Genomic DNA, 19,590 nt, shown 5'->3' with positions numbered 1-19,590 from the left:
TACTGTTCTTATAACCAAACCAATGAGGTGGGGACTGGATAAATGGATGGGTGGAAAATTGACTGGATCTCGTAGTTAGAGGTGTTGTCCAACTGGCGGCCAATTACTAGTGGCATCCCTCAGGGATCAGTGCTGGGCCAGTACTTTGCAACATCTTCGTTAATGACCCTGAAGATGGCAAAGAGTGCACTCTCAGCAGGTTCATACATGATACCAAACTGGGAGGAGCAGGTGATATGTCGGAAGTCAGAACTGCTATTCAGAGGGACCTTGACAGGCCGGAGAAATGGGCTGTCATGAACTTTGTGAAGTTCAGGAGAGGCAAATACAGAGTCCTTTATCTGGGATGGAATAGCCGCGTGCAACAGCACCAACTGGCTGGAAGGCAGCTGCAGACCTGAGGGTCCTGCTGGACAATAGGGAGTACCCGAGTTAGCATTGCACCCTTGCAGCAAGGAAGGCCAACCATATACTGGGCTTTATTAGCAAGAGTGTGGTCAGCAGGTCAGGAGAAGTGATTCTTCCCCTCCGCTGAGCCCTTGTAAGACCACGTCTGCAGCAGCTGTCCACATTGGGGCTCCTCAATGTAAGATACTGGCATACTGGAGCAAGTACAGCAGAGGGTTACCAAGATGGCTGAGTGGCTGGAGCACATGACATTTGAGGAGAAGCTGACAGACTAGGTGTGTTCAGCCTTGAGAGAAGGCAAAGGATGGATCTTAGTGCTGTTTACAGCTTATGTGATGGGAGGCTGTAGAAGATGGAGCCAGGCTCTTTTCAGAGGTGCACGGTGGAATGCTGAGAGGCAATAGACACAAGTTGCAATGTAAGAAATAAGAATATGAAGATAAAAGAAGCAATTATTTCACCATTAGGATAGTCAAACATTGGAACAAGTTGCTCAGAGAGCTTGTGGACCCAACAAGACCCTGAGCAACTTCATGTATTTGGACCTGCTTTGAACAGTTTTGGACCTCCAAACTGCATGATTTTATGACTCTGTGACATGTTATTTCTCACCTCCAGTAATCTTGAGCGCAGCACTCTACTTAATTATCTATACTACTTCATGATTAGTGCCATGTAAGGGTCATTGGTGCCATGGTCCATGCTGTGGGACTGTCTTGTAATGACGGGATAAAACACTGTAGAGTTAAACTGAGTATGTTTGTTTTCAGATGTTACATTTGCAGGCAAAGTGAGCAACAGCTGGCAGAACAGCAGAAGCAAAGTGGATTAAAAGGTAATTTATGATAAAAAGTAAGGCGATGTAGTGTTATACGAGTTACTTTTTAATATACATCAGTTCAAGTGTGAGGGTGTATGAGGTTTTTTTCCAAACTCTGTCAATTACCAGATAATCCAGCATTTCTTCAAGAAAAATGTGCAGGGGAAAAACAATAATAGTGTCAGTGTCTCTGCCATCCTAATCCCAGAAAGTTTTAGTAATATTGTACTAGTTATGTGTGTAGCTCAATAGGTGAGATGACTTTTCTTGAAGACAAATATGTTCTGTGAGCTATGACTTTTTAGTCTGCTTTTTGGGAGTAGGACTCAACTGATATACTGTGAGCTAGTACAGAAGGAAGCAATTCATTTAGATAGCTTTTGGAACTGTTTGGGATTAAGACTTGTATTTGTTAGCACAAAAGTCACTCAATAAAGTTGTGTATTACATAAATATAAGGCATTAAACCTGGACAACTAATAACCTATTTAGTGACCTTAATGTTTCTGTGCAACACCCTTCCATTACTCAGTATAAATAGTAATGAAGTTTTTCGCCTCCTTTTCTAGTTATGCTATTCTTGTCCTCCTTCCCCCGTTCCAACCCTTACGCTTCTGTGAATTTTTGTATAGGTGTAACTTTTTCTTCCTTACATTAAGCCACAGTGTGTACGCCACGTTCTGCACAGTGGTTCTCCTAGCAATATCTCTACGTGTCTTACTGCTGCTTCCTAACTAGAAGCACAAGTCTTGATACACTTGTGGCCCAGCAGTTAAATATGCAGCTTCAGTTGGCTGAGTTTAGCCTCTGATTTCAGTTTGTCTTCCTGGATAAAGAAGACCCTCTTAACCCTCTTAAACAGCAGTCAGCCTTCCCATGCTTACCTCTGCTCTAATTCTCTTTTTTTCTTTTGGAGCCCAGTGCATAAACCGTAACTTTCATGATTCAAGCATTGTCCTTATGACCTAGATTATCTTGTAATTGCAGTTATTTTGTACAGCATCTGTGCCTGGTTCTAGCCATTTGTTGGGGGGAAAAAAAAAAAAAAAAGCATCCTCATTCTGTAGATACTCTTTGGTAGCATAGAGCCTGTATATGGATTTCTGTATCAACTGTAATTCCTGTTGCACATGTTTTTTATATTTCATTCCAGCTAGCGTTTTCAGCTTTTTGATATAGTTGACAGATGGCCAGATTAGAGTGTTTCTTGAGTTGCTTTAATTTATGCCCAGATTCCGCTAAAGAAATTACTTTCAGTAGTATTTCCTCATAAGCTAAATCCATTAGCAGGGTTTTTATAAGAAAAATTACATCTTTTTTCGAGAAATAACTGTAGTTAGAAATGTCCAACCTTTTTTCTTTTGTTTTCTTGATTTTTATTTTTACTTGGAAATCTGCCATTGTATTACTTTTGATCCAGTAAAAGACCAAAGGCTGAAGAAAATGAGCTACAGGTTGGTAAGCAATCAAGACTACTCTGGTCAGCATATCACAAGCCATCAAGAAGCTGATTGTTTAGGATAGTGTTTACTTAAATCAATTTTTCCTTTAGTAGCTGGTTCTCTTTCCAGTCCAATCTCCATGCAGTACTGGAAAGCAAACAGTAATAATCCACTGCTCTTTATTTGCAGCAAAAAGGAGTTTAAATTGCCACCTCAGATAAGCTTTTTACTCACTAGATTGTATTGGCTAAATCTTTCACGTGCCTACTTGCTTTGTGTACAATTCAGGTAGGTTTAGAAGGATGCTTGCATTGAGTGTCGCTGAACGTAATTTGTACTGTGCAGAAATCTATATGCATGCACTGAGCAAGCTTTGCGTGCTAGCACTTTAGGTTGATGTCTACAACTTGCGGTATATACACAATAGACAGTTGAAATGAGTGCTCTACATCCTCTCCTTTTTTATTATTGCTCCATTATTTGAAAGATATTTTGGGTGCCACAATTTGTGGCATAAAAATGTGATGCACCATGCAGAGCAGTTATGCAAACAATTGGTCAGGTAATAGATTGGTCAGTGATAGATAGCCTGATTTTGTTCTTACTGAGAGCTGAAGCCTCTTTTGTTGTGACGTGCTGAGATTTATCCTGGATAACACTTTTCCACCAGGTGAAAACTAATCTATTGTAGTAATGTATATAAGCATTCTACGTTATGTACGTTGAGACTTGGTTATGACAGTGAGCATCCTTGAAAAGTTAACGCATATCTAGACACACTATAGACTAAATTATTAATACTACTCAGATAAACAGCAAAAGGGTTTAGCAGTAAAGGGTCTTGTTTTCATTTCGGTGTTTGCATATCGGAGCAAATTATTGTAAATTTCTTGTAAATATTCTGTAAGTAAGCATATTTTAGTTCTGGACACAGAGATGTCTGCCAAGCATTGTGTGTGAAGTAAAATTTAGTATTACAGTTATTTTAGTATTACAGTTAGTTGAGATTCCCAAGTGATGATTTTGGCCCATTAACTCTGCTAAAGGGAGCAGTATCTGATGGACTTTAAGATGCAGGGGGATCCCTCCCTTCTCCATCCCTGCTGGATACATTACAGGTTTTCCTTTTTTCCTGGTCCAACCAGTAGCAAGGCTGAGCGTGTTATCCCAGTAGGCAAGCGCATAGACGCACAGTACAGACATGACTAGCCACAAAGTCATCAGCACAGACAGGAGATCAGTACCTTTACAGGCACCCCCATAAACACAGACAGTATCTGCGTAGAACATGAACACCACAGCTAGCTCAGTCCTCTCCTTCCTGTACAGGAAGGAGTCAGTCCAAATCAGGATTGAAAGTTGCTGGTGGAGTATGCGTGCACCCTCACTCTCTTGATGCAGAAGCACATTCAGGGATATGTCGGATATTAGCACGGGCTTTAAGTCTGTCCAGTATCCATGCCCGTATCCAAGGGCCTTTTACCCAGTCTCCGGCTCAGGTCTTGGGTTTTTCCAGGTGCTGATCTCCTCCTCGTTTCTAGCTGGTCTGGTTTGAAGTTTGCTAGCAGAGCATGCACTCAGTTTTTCATCTCACATGCCCACTCACATTTGTGGGTCCCTTGAACTCTGGCCTGGATTAAAAAGTAAATCTAGAATCCATGCCCAAACCCCAGGCCCTGTTGCTAGTCTTCAGCATCTGACATTTGGTCTTTTCAGATTCTGATTTCCTATTTGCTGGCTGTTCCAGCTTGAAGCTGACTAGCAGATCACACAATGGGTGGAGAGCAAAGGAATAAAGTTTAATGAGAAGACAGAACAAACTACAGTGATCAGGTGCAGGGCTTGGCCAGACAAGTGTACTAACCAGCAGCTTGCTTACATTCCACTGACCCCTTTTATCACCCCATTTTCCATGCTTGTCCTTCCTCAGTCCACTTTGTTCCTTCCTTTACTCTACCCTTGTCCGCTCCCAAATAAACAACTGCCCCTAATGACATTTTCCTCGTTAGCTCCAGTTTTGCTACATCTATATCCTAATTTGGTATTTCTGATACCATTGCCTATGTAATTCCAGCCTTATGTGATATTACTGATAGAGTTACATGGGTGCTGTTAGTCTTGCAAAATTCAACCCCTCAGGAGATCCTCAGTGCTTTCCTTTATTTCTCTGGCCAGTTTGGCTGTCTCCCCCTTAACCAGCTACGAAATCCAGGCATTTCTCTGTAGCTTTCGTCAGCTTCTCTAACTGTTATCTGTCATGTCCAAAAATTTCCTGTGTTACATCCGGTAGTTTCTCATGTTCTCTTCAGTTAACTTAATCTCAGTCTTGTCATTTGCCTGCAGTGTGAGCAAAGTCCTTCTGCAGGCTGACATATAAATCTGCTTTCTGCCCCTTTACGATACATGTTTTAATCTAATTTGAACAATTCTTTCTGTAATATCCTGTTTAAAAGCAGCATAAAAGATGATCAGCATTGAAGCAAGTATAATTGATATTAAAACCACTATGGTAAATGATGCAAAAAGTTGAATTCAACAAAGCTGCCCTTTGATTTATTACTGTTCTATTTTTTCAGGAAATAGAAGAGGATATCTCTAGAAAGAAAAAAAAATAAAGTTTTCTAATCTCTTTTAAGTCTTCTGTCACATTGTAATCCTGCTGTTCCTTGAATCCCATCATTCTTAGCTCTGTTGCTGAAGAGTGAGCGAATAGTCAAAGGTTCCAATAAATAAAAAATTGAAGGACACTAGAAAAGTTCAAAGAACAAAGAGGAGCTACAGAATATTTTCCAGATCTTTTTTTTTCTTCTTGATGCATAGCTTGGAAAAGATTGATTGAGAATGAACCCGGCATAGAATTTACATCCAACTTTAAAATTATCTAGGCAGTTGTAACAATGATTCTCTAAAGTAAATGTGAAGTTTCCAGACCTAAGACAGTAAAGATTATCATAATTGCAGGACATATGAAGTATATAGCATAAATGTCATATATAGTCTCAACAAAGAAGCTGCTTGAAAACGTAATGTTAGATTTCTAAGGCCCTATTAGTTGGTATGCCTCAAACCCGCTACCTTGCCATGCTTTGATGATCAAAACTTGTTAAGGTTTGTTAATATAAACTTGTTTATCTTTTCTTGTTTGTTAATTTTACCTCCATCATCTCTAGTGGAGCTTCACTGCTTAGCACTAGTCTTAGAACCATGTGCATCACCGTAGACTACTCTGAAATCATTAGTTCAGTGGAATTGTTCATTTTAAATACCTGAGTCCACTTATATATGGAGGAGAAAAGGAGTGTTATGGCTGCTTTTTGGCTTTTTTGTTGTAGTGAGGAAGGCAAATGTGTAATCTAAAAATGCAAAGGCATTTTTTGTCTGTTTTTTACCCCTATACAAGAAAAGAAATTTTAGATGTTAGCTCTGTGCAGGCCCCGCACAAAGCTAACAGATCTTTGTTCCAGAAAATACCTCTGCCTCGTGATAGTATTTATGCCACCATATATTTAAGCTTGGTCTGGGTGGAATCTCCAACAGCATAGTTTAAACTTGTTGAAAATAGTCTTCTGTATTGTTTTCTGGGAATCTCTGAAGATTTGCACATAGACAAGTTCAACTCTTTGTTAATAGTTTTCATCTGCAGAAGTTAGGGGGGAAAAAAATAACCCCAGAAACGGACTCCTGATGCTACATTCTGGTACTTACTGAACCCTGAGCCATCTCCTGCTTTTCTGTCACTCTTTTGTAAATATAGCTTGTGTCACTGAGGAAACACAGGGATGCTGATCTACTATAGTGGCAAATACTATGCCACTATGGCCAAATTATTATTTATTTAAGATTAACTTGTTGAAGAACAAGATTAAATTTTAAAATCTCCTCAACTTTTAGCTACAAAAGTTACAACCTGTCTGTCCTGTCCCTGCCTGAAGCTTTGTAGGTTTACCCAAATAGCATTGATCCCGAATTTGACGTGCACGTGGCAGAAATGGTCAGAAGTTTTAGTAGATAAGCATGGTCTCTGAAGGCAGGAAGCAACTTCTTCTGTTAATATATGAAAAATTGATCTTTTTTTAGTGTAACTTGTCTCAGTGATGTATTGACAATGCAGGAACGTGCCCAGTAAAAACTTAACTCGTAAGGAGTAATTGCTTCTTACTGTTCTTGTGAGTAGATCAGATAACCTGTTTGCATACCTTCATTTTTGTGTTTCAGAAGATGAAGAATGGAAGATTATTAAAGGGAAATTTCTAGCTATCAATGCAGTAAATATGAGCTGTGCCTGTCCACGAAGTCCCAAAGGTCTTTCACCAGCAGCTCATTTGGCAGATGGTTCGACTGACCTCATTCTAGTTCGTAAATGCTCCAGATTTGATTTTCTACGGTATCTTGTCAGACATACAAACCAAGATGATCAGGTGTGTTTTCCCTTTTACTATGAATTCTTTAGAGGCTGTATAAGTTGTAAATCCTGCCTTTTTTATATGACACAGAGAATATCTGCAATACAGATTTTTAAAAAGGCTCATATGTTTTGCATGAGACAATCTTATCATGTGTCCCATAAAAAAAATCCCTGGACATGTTAGCTAGGTCAGGGCTTTAGCCATAGCGTCATAGCCAAATTCTACCTTTGCTAATTGAGTTCTGTCTTATGACATTTTCTAAGTATTTGCTGTTTGGATGCTATTTAAAATGAGTTTATCACTTATGTGCACTTGTATTTGGCATGGAAAGCACAGCAAAATGATGTGGCTGAGGAATGATAATTCACTCTCTATATTAAACTGTATAAAAAATGTGATTTAGAGTATAGTTACCAGAACTGCATTTTGATCCTAAACTGCAGGCTTTCAGCAGTATTTTAATACATATAGGTGACCATGACATGAGCTTTATGCATCTAGCTTCAGAATTCTTCCTCACATATATTGTTACAGCTGTTAGAATTAACGACAAGGGAAGGTTCATCAGTGATTTGGCGTGTAGTAGCTGTTGAAACCATAGCTAGGGCTGGGAATGCAAACATTTAATATTTGTCACCACCTGATATTATTAACGTGTTCTGGCGATTGTCTGAACAGTGGAATAATGGCATATCTAGTTATAAAAGCAATAATTAAACTTACCTGTTGTTCGTGTTACTATTCTTCCTCCTCCATAGAAGAGTTGCTATAGATTCTCTTTCCTGTATTTCCTCATACCATACCCTAGGACATTGTGTATGTCTGTATATCTCCTCCCAAACTACTCTTCATCTCCTCTTCTTCCTTTCAGTCCTTCCCACTCTCTCTCACTGAATCCTCAGTATTTTTTGTTATTTGAAGCCTTCCACAACTGCCTTCCCTGTCTATTTCGTTTTTTACCCAAATCGCAACTAAGCTGTTTGGACTAACGTGCTTAGTGAGCCTCATTGTACTTACGAGCCGCTGCTTCTAAGTGTGGAGTTTTGATAATTTCGGATGTTTGCTTGGGGTTAACTACAGGTGGAACTCATTGACACAGGAAATCCCTTCAACTCTGATGTTTTTTGGGATTGCCACGGTGGCCATAAACGAAGGGAAATTCCCCTTCCAGTGCTTCCCCACCGTTTCTCACTGGGATATGTCAGTTATGGACTGTAGATTAGATGCAAGGTTGGCCATTTTTCCTCATACCAGGTTAGTGTATTCCGTTCTAGGAAGCTCTGTTGGAAAATCCAAGAAAATGTGGGGAAAAAAAAAAGACTGTATATTAATAGAGACAAGTTTGTGGGTGACACTTGATAAAAGCATTTCTATTTTTATTTATTCACTTTTATTTCCTTGCCATCCCTTTCTCACAGATGCACAGACACACTCCATTACCTTTGCTAAATGGCTTGTCTCTCTTTATTACTGCTTACAAAACATTTCAGTCTGTGTCAACTAAGTTGCTTTCAGGGCAGGTGGGGGCACCCTCTAATGTGATTGTTCCTTTAATTTACAAAGCCCATTTTAAAGTGTTTATAATACCATAATGTAGTCCTGCAAACCTCTGTTAGTAAGAGCAAGCTCTTATTTGCCCTACTTATTTCTAGCTGAATTAGCTAGTTGAAGTAATTTTGTTTTTTCAGAAGGTGATAATACTTTTGCTTTCCTACACACCAAACTCTCTAATGTGATTATATTGCCATGGAATTCTTTGATTAGTGTGGTGTTTACCCGTCTTCAGGGGATTGTTCCAAACATGGGAGTAGAGGGCTTGCAGAAAAGCCTGTGTGTCTTAAGGAGCGCAGTTGGATGGATCTTAAGGATGATACCAAGAGAACAATCCAAGCCTTTTTGACTTGATGATTTTATTATAAAATAATATACCCATTTACTCATAATCTCAGAACCTGTTAACTGATTATGTATAAAGTGGCAGTGTTGTAGCTATTTAAAGAGTATCATTGAAAAGTCAGGTTCCAGTTTTACTTAATTTTTTTGACTTGTTGTATAGTCTTTTAGAACAAAAATCACTATATGTCTCGGGGAGACTTCTCTAGAAAATTGGAGTGGACAGACTTTCTTGAATAGAAAATGCTGCTTGCTGAGTTGTTTTACCTATCAAATATATCCAGCTAGATGTAATTGCTTGTTTCGATTTTACTTTTTCTTTGTAGTTTGACTTCTCATTTGTGGATGTTTATCGGGTGAAGAGTTTTCAATTTACATCAAAGCTTTTGGAAGACAATGAAAGTGATGTCACGGACATAGGAAAGAAGCATTTTGGCCAGTTCTGCAGAGATCATCCAGCCTGTTGCTGCAATATTGCTAATAGCACCTGGAATTGTGATGGAGAAACTCTGGATAGCTCAGCAATTGAAGTGAGGTGAGCATCTGTTTTTCTCCATGTGTACCAGAAGATAGTAAGCCTTTTTTGATTTGGAGATAAAAGATAAAGATATCCCAGTGAAGGTGTCCCTGCATAACAAATTTGAGTCTACTGTAAAATTACTTTTTTGTAACTTTTTTGAGTCCCTTCCAAAGAATATACCAACTGTATATTGAAAATGATCACCCTGAGATACCTATTTATACATACATTTGCATATATGTATATATAAAAATATAAAATAAAAAATATGACCCTACTTCTGAAGTCCTTCTTACTTCTTAGACGTTGATGTTTGAAGTGTTGAAGTTATTAAGGAGGTATTGTTGGGAAATTTTTTCAATGAATGGAGTACCTTATTACTCTGAGCACTAGCTTTTCATATTAAACCTGTCATTGTTCTTCCCTTTTTAAAATGCATATAAAAGCCACCTGATGGTTGCTTCTGTAGTAGGATAATCATCTGGGAGGCCTGCTTGGCTACTCAGTAAAACTCAGTGCAAGTATTTGTGGATATGAACATAGTTCAGATCTTAAGGTTCTAACCTAAACTTGCACAGCCCTGAGCAAATTTCATAGGAAGGTACACTGGAGCATTTACAGCTTTCTCTTTACATAGAATGGTGTTAATCCTACTCATAAATTTCTAAACTTCTGGATAAGGTCTGTAAGAGATGTCAGTATTCACAATAATTTTTTTCAGTTTTCTTATATAACATATTAAAAATATATTATTATAAAAGGTAAAATAATTAAAGATAAAAAATAAAAAGTTAAAAACTAAGATATTGTTCTCAAGACAGAGAGGATACCTTAAAATATACAATTGGCTCTGAAACAGTACTTTTCAAATGGTTCTTATTTTGAGATCATCATTCGTATTCTTCCTAAAACTGACAAAAATCAGCCAGTTTTGATGTTTACTTCTATTCCTAGGAATTACTTTAATCAGAGATGAGGGATCACAGATTTAATTATTAAAAAAAAATATGGTCTCTGGGGAACTAAAGTCATTGCCTTTTTAAAACAATCTGCTTGCATAAATGTTGTGTGTTACCTACTTGAAGTATTTTGTCAGGCACAGTGTCTTAACTGCAGCCTTGGCGTATGAACAAAGAAGTCTACAATTGTGCAAAAAATCAGATCAGAAAGGAACAGTTGTTTGTGAACTTTTAAGAATTTTTTAAGCATGAAAAATCAAAAATACAATACAAAATATTTACATCCAAGAGTGTTCAATTAAAATATAATCTCTTAGCAGTCCAAAGTGATTTTTACACACACAGTTTATATAATATGAGAACTGCTCATCTAAGCATCCATAGAACTTTCTGTGTGGAGAAGAGGAGTTACAGGAGTGATGGACGTATGAAGCATTCAGCCTTCTCTGCAGGGGAGGATTGTATCAAGAATAAGAAAATGTTTTTGCAGTCTGAAGCAAAGAACTTTACCCAACTGCTAGAAATGCATGGATTATTCGAATTAAATATATAGTACATATTTACTTCTTAATATAAGATACCCTTATTATTTGATTTCCTTGTTTTTCAGGGTTCACTGCCAGCTAATGAAACTATTTGCACGAGGAATCGAGGAAAACTGTAAAGATGAAGCTGCCAGCAACCAGAGTAGAATTTAACAATTGCTATAGATACTGTTCCTCAAATGGGGAGAAGAAAATATAAAAGCTCAAGGAAATTGAGTAAATATGCATTTTAGTCAAATTGACAAGTATTTTAAACTTTGAATTTTGTTTTTGATGGATTCAGTATAATTTTAGACATTTTATTTCATCTGCGCACTTTTTTTTTAAAAAATAAGGATTGTGACTCATTAAAATACATCTTGGAGTCATGTAATCTAAGTTATGTATGTTAGAGGAGAGAGGTTTGGTATATGTGTATTTTCACAAAGATAAATTCTTTGTGCTTTTCTAGAGAGCTAATTTAGCAGTTGTGTTGCAATAATGTCTAAATGCTATAAAATATTGGATTCCCCATTGACATCAAGCCATGATATCACGACAAGAAGCTTTCAGTGTCCGAGAAGATTTTCTTTCTGGGGAGTGTTCTGTAGTTGCATATGACTTAAATGCTGGAATTTAGTATTGTCATTTATATCATTTTGTTCTCTGTTTTTTGAGTAAAGTCTTTAATTTTGTAATTCTGTCTATACCTTGCAACTTATCAATGCAATTCCAAGATACATTCCTAGCTTTAAGTAATAACTATAAGTTTAGAAATATTTTGAAAAATAAAAAGCACATCTGTTTATACATCGTACCTTATATACCCTATTTATAACTGCTTCCTTGCATGCTACTTTTTGGGTTATAAAGTTTTTTACGAGTGCTTGGATGATACCAAATACCACACAATGCAACTGAAATATGTTGCAAGCAGCTCACAGGGATACCTACAGTACCAGGAAGGCATAGGCAAGGGAAAAATATAAATATATTATAAAACACCAGCAAGTTTTACGTGTTTAAAAAAAAAAAAAAAAAAGTTAATATATGAAAAGTTTCCCTTTTCAGTGCATAGTTCTTTGGAGATTTACTACATACATTAAAACATCTCTGCAAAATAAGATGTTGGAATATTAAATTTAAAAATATTATTTGATTATTCAAACGTTTTAAAATAATGTTTTATTTAAATATGAAACAAAGTAATTCACATTGTGAAGTCAAGGGAAGAACCTGGAATCTGATAAATCACATTCACTGTGCTGATTTGTTTTTATAGCAAAAACCTTAGACTATCCTGTACAGCTATGGAGTGATTATTTAAGTTGTGCATTAGTTTGTGTATTGTGATGTGTGTTCTGTGTATAGGCTTGGGGCTAAACTTTACTCTGCTTGTACAGATTTATGCCTGTTCAGTGAGGATCAGAAGTCAGCCCCTGCTGTCTTCTACCATTTATAAGTATGTACTTCTCTTTAAAACTCACTACATCTGACTTTTTGCATCTGAACAGCTAATGATTCACTATTCATGTATATTTATTGACACGTCTGTCGTTCAACTTCTATTAGTTTCATGTCTCCCGTATGTTTTCTCTGTGTAAGCCTTGATGATTGGTCAGTTTATTACTAAAGCGCTTAAAAGTACAGTTGATATAAAAGACTGGGTTTTTTTCCATTGGTAAGATTTACATTCCAGTCCTGTGTAGTATCAAAACAGTATGCTATATCATTGCTACAGAGTATTCATACTGCTGTATATGGTAAAACACATGCAAATAATTTTTGCTTAAAGTCCAGCAATGCAAAGTTTAGGATCTATTTTTCCTTGTATATAGTATTTCAGGAAAATCCTTGAATACTTTTCCAAAAATAGTACTGTTTACTCTCTTCTTTAATGATGAGGAGAGCTGAAGTGTTGATGGATCCAATGTTTTTCAGACAACATAAGTGTTATTTATGCTGTATTTTTAAAGCCATGTTTAGTAAGTGAAACAATTATTTGAACTGAGAACCTCACTGAAAATGAAATTATGCAGTTCTAAAAATGAAAATATTTTGTAAAAGTGTCATCTGTTTTAAAAAGTTCTACAGTTAGCTTGGTCTACCAGTGAATGTTGGGAAAGTTATTTTAATTCTTGGATAGGATGTGGTGGTGTGTGCTTAGCTCACCAACAGATGACATTTATGAAGCCGTACAGCTATCTAAGTCATTTTCTCATTTCTGAGATCAGAAGTAACTACTAACCAGCTGTCCTGATTAGTTTACTGGCAAATCATGAGGCTCTTACTTCGAAAATAGGAGGATTAGTCTAATTGTGAAGGTATACCGAAACACTTTGAAGACTTTATACCTGAAACTGTGTTCCTGGTATTTCCAAAGAAACCTGCAAAGAAGGCCCTCATTCTGAGAAACAAGCCACCAGAAGAGAAGAAGAAAGGAGGTTCTGTGGTTATGGTTATGCAGTGTGAAAAAAATAATAAACGTGTGGCAACATATGAAAAAAATGTCTTAGTAGACAAGGTACATAGCTGCATTTGAATAATTCTAACACTGTAGCATGGTAACGAAGTATCAAGTAAATGATTAGGGTGTTGCAACATAGGAATAAAGTGTCTTAGATAGTAGACAAGCTACATAGTTACATTTGAATAATTCTATCTATCTATAGCATATTATACTAACAAAGCACCATAGTGAGTTGTGTGACATGTCCAGTTTATTTTTGAGAGAGCTGCATAAGTGGTGTCTGCTTATGTTTTAATTCTCAGTTGGTTCTCTGAATGTAGTCTCAGTATGGAAACTATGTATGGGAACACCAAGTTTGATTTTTCCTTTTTTTCCCTCAATCTTGCTGGCTTCAAGATTAGAAAATGTGTTTTGTTTTATGAGGCTACGTGAATTCATTGAAAAAATAAAACTATGTTGTACAGTAATACTGTGGTTTTCTTCTCTTCACGAGTTGATCTGAAGCAATGTCTTTCACCAAATATCTGCCTAATAAAGATGTCAAGCTCAGTATAACCAGCGTGGGCAGATTAAACCATGCAGAGAAGTCATTCATAAGCTTCCATTTGGGTTGACTAGAGCTTTGCAGCAAGTGTGAGCGTGAACAAATACCAAGAGCAAAGAAAAGTCACTAGTGAAGTTAGGCTTTACTAAAATTAGCCAGAAATTTAAGTAACTAACTGTATAAGATAAAGACGGAACGGTGAGAACAAAATTCAGGTATCACAGAATCACAGAATGGTTGAGGTTGGAAGGGACCTCTGGGGATCATCTAGTCCTACTTCCCTGCTCAACCCGGGTGCTCTAGAGCATATTTCCCAGGATCGTGTCCAGGCGGGTTTTGAATATCTCCAGCGAGGGAGGCTTCACCACCTCTCTGGGCAACCTGCTCCAGGGCTCTGTCACCCTCACAGAAAAGAAGTTTTTCCTTAGGTTTAGATGGAACTTCCTGTGCTTCAGTTTCTGCCTGTTGCCTCTTGTCCTGTCACTGGGCATCACGGAGAAGAGACTGGCCTCATCCTCTCGACACCCTCCCTTTGGACACTTGTACACGTTGATCAGGTCACCTCTCAGTCTTTTCTTCTCCAGGCTGAACAGGCCCAGCTCTCGCAGCCTTTCTTCATAGGAGAGATGCTCCAGTCCCCTCATCATCTTTGTAGCCCTCCACTGGACTCTCTCCAGTAGTGCCATGTCTGTCTTGTACTGGGGAGCCCAGAACTGGGCACAGTACTCCAGGTGAGGCCTCCCCAGGGCTGAGGAGAGGGGCAGGATCACCTCCCTCCACCTGCTGGCAGCACTCTGCCTGATGCACCCCAGGATCCCATTGGCCTTCCTGGCCACAAGGGCACACTGCTGCCTCATGCTTAACTTGTCCACTAGGACTCCTAGCTCCTTCTCTGCAGAGCTACTTTCCAGCAGGTCAACCTGTCCTGGTGCCTGGGGTTATTCCTCCCCAGGTGCAGGACCCTGCACTTGCCTTTGTTGAATTTCAGGAAGTTCCTGTCCGCCCAGCTCTCCAGCCTGTCCAGGTCCCTCTGAATGGCAGCACGGCAGCACAGCCTTCTGGTGTGTCAGCCTCTCCCCCCAGTTTAGTATCATCAGCAGACTTGCTGAGGGTGCACTCTGTCCCTTCCTCCAGCTCATGGATGAATACATTGAACAAGACTGGACCCAGGACTGACCCCTGGGGGACACCGCTAGCTACAGGCCTCCAACTTGACTCTGCGCCATTCACCACAACCCTCTGAGCTCGGCCACCCAGCCAGTTCTCAAGCCACCTCACCGTCCACTCATCTAGCCCACACTTCCTGAGTTTACCTACAAGGATGTGATGGGAGACAGTGTCCAAAGCCTTGCTGAAGTCCAGGTAGACAACATCCACTGCTCTGCCCTCATCTACCCAGCCAGTCATTCTGTCATAGAAGGCTATCAGATTGGTCAAGCATGATTTCCCCTTGGTGAATCCATGCTGACTACTCCTGATCACCTTCTTGTCCTCCACATGCTTAGTGATGACCTCCAGGAGGAGCTGTTCCATCACCTTGCCAGGGATGGAGGTGAGGCTGACAGGCCTGTAGTTTCCTGGCTCCTCCTTCTTGCCCTTTTTGAAGACTGGGGTGACATTTCTTCCAGTCCTCAGGCACCTCTCCTGATCTCCAGGACCTTTCCAAGATGATGGAGAGTGGCCTAGCGATAACATCCGCCAGCTCCCTCAGCACTCGCGGATGCATCCCATCAGGGCCCATGGATCTGTGGATGTCAAGTTTGGACAAAAGATCTCTAACCCGATCCTCCTCCACCAAGGGAGAGTCTTCCTTTCTCCAGACTTCCTCTCTTGCCCCCAGGGTCAGGAATTCCTGAGGACTGGCCTTAGCAGTGAAGACTGAAGCAAAGGTGGCATTCAATAACTCTGCCCTCTCTACATCCTTTGTTACCAGGGCACCCGCCCCATTCAGCAGCGGGCCCACGTTTTCCCTAGTCTTTCTTTTGCTATTGATGTATTTGAAGAAGGCCTTCTTGTTGTCCTTGACATCCCTTGCCAGATTTCATTCCAACTGGGCCTTAGCCTTCCTTGTCGCATCCCTGCACACTCTGATCACATCCCTATATTCCTCCCTCCCAAGTGGCCTGTCCCCCTTTCCACAGTCTGTGGGCGTCCTTCTTCTGTTGGAGTTTTGCCAGGAGTTCCTTGCTCATCCATGCACATCTCCTGCCCACTTTGCTGGACTTCTTACTCAGAGGGATGCACTGCTCTTGAGCCTGGAGGAGGTGATGCTTGAATATTAACCAGCTTTCTTGGACCCCTCTTCCTTCTAGGGCCCTACCCCATGAGATTCCCCTAAGTAGGTCCCTGAAGAGGCCAAAGTCAGCTCTCCCCAAGTCCAGCGTTGCAATCCTACTCATTGCCCTGCTCCCTCCTCGCAGGATCCTCAACTCCACCATCTCATGGTCACTGCAGCCAAGGCTGCCCCCAACCTTCACCTCTCCAACTAGACCTTCTTTGTTGGTTAGTACAGGGTCTAGCAGCGCACCTCTCCTCGTTGGCGTCTCCACCACCTGGGTCAAGAAATTATCATCAATGCTCTGCAGGAACCTCTTTGACTGTTTGTGCCTCGCTGTGCTGTCTTGCCAACAGATGTCAGGGTGGTTGAAGTCCCCCATGAGAACCAGGGCCTGTGATCGTGATAATTCAAATATTTAGATTTGTTGATTATATAAAAGTCTGAACTACAAAAAGTCAAAGAAAACATTCCAAGGAGCATGCAAAATATAAATAGTACCTGTTATATGCCAAAAAGGTACATTTTTAAAATGTCACTATAATAATTATTATTAGAGTGCATTTACTACTAAGAAGTGAAATGTTCTTTGTAGATGAACAGTGGGCACAGTATGAGAATATGCTTTTCAACCCTGCAGATACTTATTCTCCTTTTGAAGTTATGTAATAAGCCAATGTTTGCAGAGATGTCATACAGCTTTTTATAAGAAATTCACCTTTATTCATCAACCGGAAGATGGTGTGTAGAGTCAGAAATGTCTCTGAGCACTTTTGTCTTGCAATTCAGTTGTGAACTTCAAGATCAAGTATTATTTCCTTAGAACTCCTGCCTTAATCCCTATGAAGTAAAAGGGAAACAGAAATTAATCGTTTTATTCTCATTAGTCACATTGCTTTTCTTTCAAATTTACAGCAGGATAGTTAATTCATTTTAAAAGATTTTTAACTGAGATTTAAGTTGCAGTAAATCAATTCTGTCCATAATCACAAATGAAGTGACAGTCACCCCAAACTGTGCTACCCTCTGACCCACATGCAGCATACACCTTGCAAAGGCATATGCATGTTCTTAATTAGTGTATGGCTGGTCCTATTATTTCAAAAGGGGTGGGGCTTTTTTCTGCAATCAGTTATGCCTTTCAGATGCTCAGAAATGACAGAACTAACCATTTTTCATTTCCTACTTTATAGAAAGAATTCTTAAGTGTAGGACAGGAAAACAGAGGAAAAAATATTCATAAAGGAAAAATAATAGAAGAATAACAAGTCACACATGCACACAAACATGAAGACCAAAAATAAAATCCTGCAAAGAATGAAAATAAACAAGTGCAAAAGAAATTTTAGAAAACGTACAGAAGAAGAAGAAATAGGAAAACAAAGCAAAAGATAGAAATGTTTATTTGGGAGGTTTAGGGGGGTTGGGTTTTGTTTTGTTTTGTTTAATTTTACTGGAGAGCATTACCTGGTCATGTGTACTGTTAGCGTGCAAAAAAACAGGCACGAAAGTTTGGAGTAGATTGCCAAAGTTTAACTCTTACAATTGGTAGACAGAATAAAAGCTTTATCTCTGTTGTGAAAACGTATTGCTAAAAATAATAATGGCCATGCTCACAAACTTTAGGAAAATAGGCAGCATCACTAGAATAGGTATTAAAGGAGAGTGGTAGAAGGAACTTCTTGTAATGATGTGCAATATTTTGAAATGGCTATTGAATTTAGTCTGTCAGATATTTATTTTCCATGTTAATATTTAGCAATTGTATTTCAGGAGTAGGTGATTGGGTAGCAAGAGAGAAAGTTAGTACGCCAATATTGACATTAAGGCTGTATGATAGCAATTCACACCAGCTAAGGATCTACCCCATAAACCTTGTAACCTCAGGGATGGAGGATGTGAAGTAGACCATCCTTTCCCACAATGCCCAATTACATATATACCTACCTACGTCATTTCTGGTAGATGTTTGTGTAACTTATTCTTACGAGTTTTCAGAGATGTGGATTCTGTAAAGTAGTTTAACTATCGAAACACACTGCTTAAAGATCTTTAAGGTTAGAAAACCTTTGTTACTATCTTAGCTGAATGTCCCTTCCTGTATTTAAGCTTTCTTGTTCTATCCACAGTGGGCACTGAGAACAGTTCCCTTCAGGGAAATTCCCATACCTATGTTTTTGTGTTCCCCCTCAGTCTTCTGTTCTTTGCCTATACAGTATGAACATTCAGATAGACAAGGAAAGAGACAACAGAATATTGATACCAAGAAAAACTGCTCAAAGCTGACTTCTATTTGCTGCCAAAGAAGTGACTCTAGAAAGAAAGCTGATATTGGCAGGGTTGCTCCGGAAAACGATACGCATTATCTGCAGAAGGTCTTCAATCAGATCAGATGCTGTTAGTCTTTAAGTATCATGTTTTCATAGAGTGGTGTCTGAAGCTCTGATGGATGTACGAAGAATGCATATCGCATGTTAGTTATACCTATCAAACAAGTGACTACTCTGAGGGTTACAGTTTTGATAGAGTTTGTGATTCTTCCTTGATCCAAGGAAGAATCAAACCAATGAAATAAGAAGCTCTCGGAGGGTTAGAGAGAGCGTGTTCTGAATGCCATTTCTCCTCACAGTGCTGGAATTTTCTTGATGGAAAACAGGCAAAGCCTTAATATGCTAGTGTTACTTTAGTTGCAAGTTCCTAGTAAAGTTTCTCAGAAAATTCTCATACTATTAGTGGCAGGATAAGGAAACAGTAAACGTAGGCTGATTCCCTCACCAGAATGGACTGATTTTGCTGTTTATTCTCCTCTGTGTGGAGGCAAGGCTGTAGGCTAACAACAGAATTTGAGTCTCAGCTAATGTGATTTTTCCTAGATAAAAGATTTTATAGACTCAGTGGAGGAAAAGCAAGCCCAGGCGGAAACACAGGCCTGCTGCTGTCTGTCCTTGGAGGAGTCCACCCTGAGGCTATTAAAGTGGGAACAGCAGGCAAAGGCTATGCCTCATTTTAATGCTTCCTCTGAATGAACTAGTGCAGAAGAGGGATGAGATGAGCAGGAATATCAAAAGATCTGTGTCTGTGCAGACTCAGCAGTCCAAAAAGTCACCAAAAAGTTGCACTATACCTCTCTAAATTGCTTGAATTTTGGGACTGAAGGCCATTGCTGTCTGTGCTGCCTTATTTGTTGGAGGAAACTTCACTGATCTGGGACAAATCTGTCCTGTTATACTGCTCTGAAAAAGCACAGCAGAAATTTATTAGCAAAGTAGACTGTGCTCAGTTTTCTCATGGGAATTTACAGAGAAAATAAAAGGTGAGGAAAGGGTTGC

The 19,590-nt window shown here is 39.2% G+C and overlaps 1 protein-coding gene across 5 annotated transcripts in view; it reads left to right on the top strand.

Annotated features, from left to right (window-relative positions):
• CERK (ceramide kinase) overlaps window positions 1–13,903 on the top strand; it is a 50,166-nt gene extending 36,263 nt beyond the window's left edge. For 4 of the 5 annotated variants that reach the window (XM_068931010.1, XM_068931027.1, XM_068931038.1 and 1 more), the window contains 4 exons: window positions 1,179–1,243; window positions 6,886–7,088; window positions 9,296–9,504; window positions 11,059–13,903. In XM_068931010.1, coding sequence (XP_068787111.1) covers window positions 1,179–1,243; window positions 6,886–7,088; window positions 9,296–9,504; window positions 11,059–11,146 — 565 coding nt within the window. In that variant the 3' untranslated portion in view covers window positions 11,147–13,903. The remainder of the gene's footprint in view (window positions 1–1,178; window positions 1,244–6,885; window positions 7,089–9,295; window positions 9,505–11,058) is intronic. The other variant, XM_068931018.1, reaches the window with a different exon arrangement.
• Window positions 13,904–19,590: the final 5,687 nt, after the last annotated feature.

This window comes from Struthio camelus, chromosome 1 (genome assembly GCF_040807025.1).
Source record: "Struthio camelus isolate bStrCam1 chromosome 1, bStrCam1.hap1, whole genome shotgun sequence".
Lineage (NCBI taxonomy): Eukaryota > Metazoa > Chordata > Aves > Struthioniformes > Struthionidae > Struthio > Struthio camelus.
The sequence above is the reverse complement of the archived record's forward strand: the minus strand, read 5'-3'. Positions and strand labels throughout refer to the sequence as shown.